Here is an 8877-nt window from a genome sequence, read left to right as displayed (position 1 = left end):
CCCGAGGCGGTTGAGGGGCAGTTCCCATTTCAAACGGCCGCGGGAGCCGGGCCGGTAAGTCGGAGCAGGCGTTGCAGGGTCCGGCTGCCTCCTTGGCGCGACCTCATGCGTCTCGCGGTCTCGATCCGCGCGGGGCAGGTGGGGGCGGGGGGTGAGGCGAACGCGGCCCGGTCACGGTCCACCACGGAGGCCTGCCTGGGGGAGGCGGCGCTGGGTAGGGGGCGGGAGAGCTGTGGCCGGGGGGGCCTGGCTTGCAGAGGGCAGGCGTCACACCCACGGTCTCCGCAGGCAGCCCGGACGGCACGACTCGTCCACCCCGCAGCATGGAAGGCGAGCCGTCCCGCATCCCCGTCTACTCCTCGCACGCCAGCGCGCTGCCCCGGGCCGCCCCGGCAGGTGAGTGCGCGCCCGCGGCCTCGCCGGGGCCTGCCTGCTTTCCAGCGCCCGGGCACGGCGGCCTGTCCGGCAGAGGAGGGGCCTGGCGGGGGGTGCCCCAGGAGCTGGCAGCCTTCTCTGCTGCAGTGACAAGGGCTGGGCTAGGGGTGGTAAAACTGAGGGTCGGGGTGGGTAAAAATCAACAATTTAAAAAAGAATAAAAATGGGATTTTTTAAAAAATGTAAATCTGATTCTGTTAAGATGCTTTTTTTAAAAAAAACAACACCTATATAAAGGCACTTCTAATTTAAGATATGTTAAAGCTCAAAGCTGTCATCATGGAATAGGAATTATAACTTCTAATTGTATACAACTTGAGATGATATATTCATGTAACCTTCTTAGAAAAGTTTTGTAGATGGGTGACAACAGGCCATGGACGATATTAGCGGCCCAGTCTTGCGGGGTTCCCAAAGGCTCCTCTATAGATTAGTAAAGATTAAAGAAAACCATACTACCTAGTGAGACTCGGGGCTCAGTCTAGATCCCTGTGATGCTTAGTTTCAGTTCTCAAACTGGATTTGTCTCTCCAGAGATAACATCCTTGATAACAGCAGTATATGGAGATGAGAGATAACAGACCTTATTTGCCTACCAGTCAGCCCTTTTGTCTCTCTGCAAGTTTGTGTACACAGAGTCAAGCCTTTACCTCTCTCTAAAAGTGCAAAGTTTCAAGAAGTTAAATGAATAGAGGATATCAAACAACTTTTTGTAGAAAATGATTAAATTTTTCTGACCACTGATTTAAATCATGATTTATATCAGTTTGGTTTTAAAACAAATCTACCCTGCTGAAGTTTGCTGGGATAAAGGGCAAAACCCAGGCTGTTGCTTGCAAGCAGGCAGAAAAGCAGTGAGAGAGGCTTTCTCTCCTTTTTGTGTCCTTGTATGACAAGGTATTTAGCAGAACTTGCAGACTTGTTGGAATCTGACAGAGCCACGTGGTGAGTGCTCCTGCTGTGGCCTTGAGCTTGGCACTTCTGGGTTGTTAACTGTGCGCTTGGTGTTTTCTGCCACCCTAGTCCCCCCAGAAAGGCTTAGACCTGAGGAGCAGCCCAGTGTTGATCAATTGTAGCTTGTACAATTTATTCCAGCCCTGCTTCTTTCTCTAGCCTGCCTCTGTCACGCTGAGCTCACCTGGGCAGTGCTAGGTGGAAGCACAGGGACCTTGCACTTCCTGGCCCTGTTTTGCTGCTGTCCAAAATGCCAGAAGGGGAAGCAAGTGTTGGAGGCAGTTTCTAAGAAGGCTTTGCTTAGGTTTCCTTTTTCCTGTCCAGTGGAGCCCTGGAGAAATGGACCTACTATTTATTATTTGGTAATGTAGCTGCAATTGGTCCAGCCAATTGGAATTGAGAGAGCGGCAAGGTTGTTTTTTCGTTGGCAGTATCTCTTATTGGACCAACTACAAGGTTGGGGTAGAATTAAAACAAGCTTTTGACTGAGGCATTCTTCATCAGATCAGGGGAGGGAAGCATGCATAGCAATGATTGAGAACAGTGGGTAGAGCTCTGAAACTGGAGAGGGGAGAAATTCCTAGGGGTAGCACACAAGCACCAATCAAGCAGACAGATACTGACTGCACACTATCTGATTTCTGAAATGGTTCCTGCATGCTATAAGTGATAATAACTAGTGCTGTGCAAAGCTTTGGTAGCTGATTGGATTTGGCCTGATTCACGGACTAAATCTCTGAATCGAATCAGTCGATTTGGCCATAGACTAAACAGCCAGCTGATGGCTACCTTCAGCTGGTAAGTCTCTTGGGGTTGGGGAAGGGAAGGAGTGTGGGGGAGGCTGGGGCTGAGACAAGCTGCTGGTGGGGGGGCATGGCAGTATTGGGAGCAGGGGCTCTCCCCTGCTGCCACTTGCCCAGCTGGGGAGGGGGGCAGGATACAGGCGTGGCTCACTCCAGGCGAAAGGGGGCAAGTGGCAGTAGGGCATAGCCCCTGCTCCCAGTGCTGCTGCGCCTGCATCCTGTGCTTCCCTGCACCAGCTGGCAAGCAGCAGCAAGGCAGAGCCCCTGCTCCCAGTGCTAATGCATATGCAGCAGCACTGGGAATGGGGGCTATGCCCTGCTGCTGCCCGGAGCATGCTGCACCTGCACTGTGCTCCTCCTCCCCTCTGTGCCAGCTGGGCAAGCAGCAGCAGGGCATAGCCCCTGTGGCTCCCCCTGCCAGGAAGAGGCAGTCACAGAAGCCCCCATGCCCTGCCCAGCGCAGCCTCCTGGCACTTAAAAAAATCCCATACTCACTGGATGCAGGAGCAGCAACTGGGGCCTCTGGGTGCTCGTGGCAGAGCCCCCCCCATTTGGTACCTGCGTGGCAACTGTTGCATTGTGCAGGTGCAGTGCAGCTCAGCAGGGCACTGCATGCTGTCTGGGAGCTGGGGCTGAGCAGTGCCGGGTTCTGGCTGACAGGTGAAGCAGCCCCAGCTCTAGGACAGTGCATGGCACCTGTGGCATGGAGCAGCTGCTGCGTGGGTGCTAAGCAAGGTGGGGGGTGCAATCCCTGTTGCGCTGGGGGGCTTTGCCACAAGCACCCAGAGGCCCCAATTGCTGCTCCTGCACCCGGTGAGTATGGGGCTTTTTTTAAAATTTATTTTAAGTGCCAGGAAGCTGGGCTGGGTGGGGCATGGGCCTGGACAGGGGAGCCATGGGGCGTCTCCCAGGGCTCTCCCTGGCCGATCTGAATCTTCTGAAGCTGATTCAGCCAAATCTATTCAGAAGAGTGATCCGAATCCAAATTGAATCGCTGTCCTCCAAATTGGCTGAATCGAAATCGGATACTTCCCTATTTGCACAGGTCTAATGATGACACTCCTCTTTTACTGGGTCAATCTCCCAGTAATCAAACTTCTCTTTTGATGAGTACTTGTCTGCTACCCCTGGGAACTTCTCTGTGTAGTTTCACAGCTCTGCCCACTGTGCTTAATCATCAGTGTTCATGCTTCCTTCTCCATCTGGATGAAGAATGCCTTGCATTCAAAAGCTTGCCTAACTTTACCCCGACCATGCAGTTCGTCCAATAACAGATACCACCCCAAAACAATCTTGCCTCTACTATCATTTGTGTCTCTTTTGCTTTGTAGAGCAGAGAAGCGCTGTATCTCAACCAGGTCCCTTTACCTTGCAACTAAGGTGACAATGAGTTTTCAACGCAGATATTCCTTTATTCCCCAGCATAGATATACCCTTCCTCTGCTCAAAGCAAGACAAAACATGATATAAACCCTGTGCCTGGTTCCTAGTGTTACTGGCCTGTAGCCAAACTTCTGAAAATGCTAGGTGTAGACAAAGCCTTGTATAATTAAATGGCCAAATACTACATGCAGACTGTAAATCCAGAGTAACTAGCTTTCTTAGGATCGTGCATTATTTCACAAGCTTTCTCAATCCTGAAAGTTTCAAAAAGCATGGTTTGTTCTGTGTCCAACACTGCAACTCTTGCGTATCAAAAGTGGTATGTCTTTTGTGAATGTTTAAATATTCTGCTTGGTCTTCAAACGTGAATGTCAAGCCATCTCTTGTCTATTGCTGGGTGGTGACTTAACACTGGCCCACCCAGGGTTTAAATATCACCCACTCTTTCATCTGTGCCTGTGTTCTGGCCAGAATATGGAAATTACTGGGGTGGATCCTTGCCTCACATCATTATTAAAAATAATAAAATGAGTCCTGGATCAGTGATTTTTTTTTCCCCTAAAATTCAAGGTTTCTTTGGGAATCTGGAATGTGGTCTACTTGTTCTTTGGTGAAAACTTCTGTATGAAGTTTCTAGAAACTGCAGTATTTCATTATGATATGAATTTCTCTTTTTCTTTGCAGAGACGCAGACATTTACCGTCTCCAAGAAACAATGCATTAACAAGACTGTTGAATCCGAATTCAGCAAAGTTCCCAATTTCAATTTTAGTTCAAATGTTCCAGAAGATGGTGTCTTCAAAGCTTCAAATCCAAGGTAAATGCAAAGGACATGTATAGACAGTCTTATTGAAACATTCTTAGATTCCATTAAGTTAATAAGGGATTCTATTAATTAGAAAAAAACCCAAGCTCTTGTTATGTGCATGTTTTGATGAAGTGACAATTAAATTAGTAGTCTGGAAAAATGCTGTGTAAAGTAACTGAGTTTTCTATTGTTTTTTACGTCTCTAGGTCTACTAAGAAAAAGGAGCCTCTTTCTAGGAAGACTGCAACAAATGTGAGAGCGTAAGTTGATGGAAAACAAAACTCTCCAAACAGTACTAAGAGCTACTTTGAGGTGGAGACCTTACTAGAACACCTTAGAAAGTCGGGCCATCTGAAGAGAGTCTGTGGATGTTTTGAGAGAACCACACTCTGTCTGTGTGTGTGTAATGGGGCTGGGTGGTGCACTGAACTCTGTGTGAGAGAGGGAGAGTGTGCTGCACAATTATAGAGATATTTAAATCCTGACACTTCCTTTTGTGCCTTACTTAACAAAGGTAGAAAACTGTTTATATATCTCTCTCCTTCCATTTTCATCTAGTATTTTGAGCCAAATACTAAACCTACAGTGATACCTATTTTAAATTCTTGGTGGTAATGTATTCTATAGACCTCTGAGTCGATACAAAGTGGAAGCAGAACTGAAGACAAAGAACCAAGTGTTGGAAACAGCCAAACAGAAACTACATTCACAGCTAGCAGGAGCCCAGGTAAAAAACAGTAATCAGTTGATCATCTTTTGATAAGCTTCCTAGGCAATACCTCTTATGAGTTATGGGAGGAATAGTGTTGTGGCTCAGTGAGTCTAAGATGTTTCTCCTTCCTATACATCATTCCCAACTTCTTTTATCAGAGCTATGACTAATGATTGCTGTTGAGTACATGGAATAGATTAAGTGTTTGTCGCAGTTTTTTTAAGACATGCAACCAGTCCTAATCCTTCCTCAGTCCCCTCTCCAGATCTACCTTGTTTCTTAAGGTAGAATTCTGCAGTTTTTTCCATTCTGTACTGGGCCCTGTTCTGCAGTACCATGAATAAACCTGATTATTCAGCAGACCTTACTGGTTTGGCCACCTCTGGTTCTTCCTTCAGGAGCTGTAAACAGTGTCTAAGTCTCTAAAACCCTCTGCTTTTAATCTCTACCATAGGAACATGTAATATGATTAAAAAGCTTTTTGGTTATTCAATAATAATAATAGCCAAACCTTTTACACGTGTCTTGCATAATAGGCTTTGGTAGGCCTAGCTTGTATCATACCCCTTGGCTACTGGAGGCCAGGCTGTTTCCCAACACTAATATCTTAGTTAAGGAACGCGAGACCGTTGAAGAGGGATGTCAAGAGTGAGCGAACTACACTAAGTTCTTTCGTTGGCATAGTTTCATTGGCACAGTAATGTCACTATAGCTGTAAAGAAGTTTAATGCTTGGTAGTATAGCTGTGCTAGCAAAAAAAAAGCCCCACATGTAGGCACAGTTAGAATGGCAAAAAAGAAGGTTTTGCTGGTGTAGATCATGTCATGGGGAGGATCTGTAATAAGCTGTCTGGTAAGCCTGGTTTTGTTGAGATAAATTACGTCTACTTTAGTGTTTGTTGATGATGTCAGTAGAGCTAAATGAACATAGTGCTTCTATCCCAGGAAAGATCTGTCACTCCTGCCAAGGCGTCCCTCTTTCTTGCAGGGCTGAGACCTTCCTGGGAAAAACAGTGTTTAGTCTGTAGAGATGCACCTCTCAGCTAATACCTGATGTGCTGATCAGAATTCACTTCACTCTGGAGCTTGTCAGAATTTCACTTTTCTGACTTGCTACTGAAGTAAACTCTGGTTATAGTTTTACTGTGTACATAGTCATGGGATAGAATTTAGGCAGTTCCAAATTGATTGTAGCATCCAAAAAAGGGGGTCAGTAGATTCTAGCTTGATGGTATCAGTTGTACATATTGCTGCTGGACTGGCAAACTTGTCAGTAAATACCCTGCAAAACTACATGGAAAAAAAGATGGGTGGAGAAGAATTCTTTACTAACTTCTGATCTTATTATGACAGGATACTATAAAGGATCTGAAGGAAAAAAATGAGGTCCTGGAAGAGGAAATTGAGAAGCTGAGGGAATTTAAAGAGAACTGCATGTTGATTTTAGAAAGCAGAAACATTGATCCAGGTGAGAACTAAGGATTTCCCAGTGCTTTGGGAGTTTAGTCCCACACCTTCCATCCATTCTGACAAGTGGTACTTATTCTCAGATGTCATCCGAATGTTGCACCCAAGGACCCCGCATTATGCTCAGTCCTGATCTTGGTGTATTGGTATAGAAGAGGTATAGGGAGAAGCTGTTCTAGCTAGTTTGTTTCCTATGGAGCAGCCCTCCCTGGAACAGTGGGTTTGCTCTTTACATGGGTGTGGAGGAGGACTAATTAAGGAGTAGATACCATGGGCAAAAGATCAGGAATAGCTCAAGGGATAACTGTTAAGCAAAACTGAGTAGCTTATTATATTATTTATGAATCAGTTACAGGTAACAAAATCTTGGAAGAGGAAGAAAACATGAAGGAGCGTCAGAAGCAGACAATGGTGAGAACTTGTTGGAAGAGCAGTATGTGGGGTCAAATAGCCAATGTTTTTTATTTGAAAATGAGAATTAACAGGATGAAAAGAGGGGAATAACGGCTGACACACTTTCTGTGTGGCCAAGCTTGTTTTGGGTTCCTTTCAGTTGTTGACAGAGAACCTTAAGGAAGAATTGCAACAATTCAGTCAAATGGCTGTAAAGCAGACGGAAGAACTTCAGGTAAGACCACAACCCCTTGTATCTAGAGAAATGAAATCCCTATTCTCTCCTCTTCTTTAAGTCTACAAGTAAACGTGAAGTATTGTATCAGGCTTTTAATGCTGCCTTTTGTCTTCCATTCTATAAGTGCATGTAGTAAGGGAATTTTGGGTGCCACTTATATGGCAAGAGATAGGTGGGGCTTACAGTACAGCATAAGATGATTAGTAATTTCACCAGATTTCCTCCTTAGCTACTATTATACTGAATCTTTGGGGTCCAGAGTGGAATCTAGTCAAAACTGTATAAGTTCCCATTTTTCTTTGGAAGCTGTATCAAGAAGCGGTCATGATTTTTGCAGCTAATGTTCTTTAAGCTGACTGCTACTGCATATACCCCACCAATGTCCTGGGACATATCGCTACTGGAAGCACAGCTGTGTGTCTCTGCTGAAACATCCATTTGCATTTGCCTTTAGAGAACTAACTCTACAGAAGTCCAGGCATAAACTTCCTTGGCAAGAAGGATGGCCAAATAGGTCAGGTTCTGGCCTGAGACCTGAAAGCCTGGATACAACTGATTCTGCCAAAAACACTTTTGTTACTTGGAGAACTGTGGCAGAAAGACTAGGTTGCCCAATTTGTGCAATGTGCATAATAGTCATTCCCTACCTTATTGGCCATTAATTTAAATATAAAGGCATTAAAAAGTGTAAAGTGCTCAAATCTTACAATATATACAGTCCGAGGCAATTGCCAATGTTTCCAGGTTGTATCCAGATGCCAGTTATCATAATAAAATGTTTTTGCTAATGGCTTATACCATGCAAACTTCCCCTTCCCCAGTGTTTGCCAACCAGTGTGCTGCAGCACAAAAGTACGCTGTCAGAAATGAACTGGTGCTGCAGAATTTTGCCATGGCAATGAGCTACAATAGGTATGAGGATGGGGATTACATTAACAGATGTGCTGTGGAAAAATGTATTAATGTAAGTGTGCCTTGGGCTGGAAAAGGTTGGGAAACACTGTCCTACCCTGTGCTCTCTTGTAAATGGAATCTGAATCTCTTCTGCATTTGTCTCTATCTGGTTAAATACTAATTATCTGTTCTGAAGCTCCCAAGAAGTTGATTTGAGCAGGACTACCGTCTTTTTTTCAGTAAGAAACTGTTGTTTCCATGTGAGAGTATCTGTGTTGGAATGAGGCTGAAGTAATACCATCTGTTCTGCTGTAGCACTGGTTTGGTTAAGTCCCACAGTCTATGTTGCCTTAATCCTCCTTCCTTTGTAGAGGCATACAAATGTGCACACTGCTGTACACCAACTTATCTCCACCCCACCCCCTGCCCCCCTTCCACTATAGATGGCAAAAGAGAAGTGGAAACTGGCTGGAGAGGAGAGGGACCCGTTCCTGAAGAATCAACTCCCCTTTCAAACGGAAATGGAAGAGTTTGCAACTGTCCTTAGTCAGGTGGAAAACCTCATGAATATGTAAGAAGAAAAGAGTCGCTTCTGTCCCGGCTTCTCGGCCCAGGGACTTGTCCTGCGGCCCGGGAGATGCCAGCTCCGCGGAGATTCCCCCTTGTCAGCCGGACGTGCGTGCGTGTTTTGCCTCCCCTACCTGTCTAGCCCCAATAAACGGGCGGGCTCGTCGCCTGCCCCCTCCGACCGCGCCGCCTCCGCTCCTGCTTTCCCAGCGCTGCTGCCCGGT

At 46.0% G+C, this 8877-nt stretch overlaps 1 protein-coding gene across 1 annotated transcript; it reads left to right on the top strand.

Moving 5' to 3' along the window:
* KNSTRN (kinetochore localized astrin/SPAG5 binding protein) lies at positions 1-8835 on the top strand. Its single transcript, XM_019552327.1, has 9 exons — positions 1-54; positions 289-396; positions 4260-4392; positions 4590-4643; positions 5011-5110; positions 6448-6562; positions 6911-6972; positions 7115-7189; positions 8530-8835. The coding sequence occupies exons 2-9, from the start codon at positions 324-326 to the stop codon at positions 8659-8661; spliced, it is 744 nt and encodes a 247-aa protein (XP_019407872.1). The 5' UTR covers positions 1-54; positions 289-323; the 3' UTR covers positions 8662-8835.
* Positions 8836-8877: the final 42 nt, after the last annotated feature.

Source organism: Crocodylus porosus, unplaced genomic scaffold (assembly GCF_001723895.1).
Source record: "Crocodylus porosus isolate Cpor-Errol unplaced genomic scaffold, CroPor_comp1, whole genome shotgun sequence".
NCBI classification, from domain to species: domain Eukaryota; kingdom Metazoa; phylum Chordata; order Crocodylia; family Crocodylidae; genus Crocodylus; species Crocodylus porosus.
Note: the sequence above shows the minus strand (reverse complement) of the source record. Positions and strands in the feature narration are given on the sequence as shown.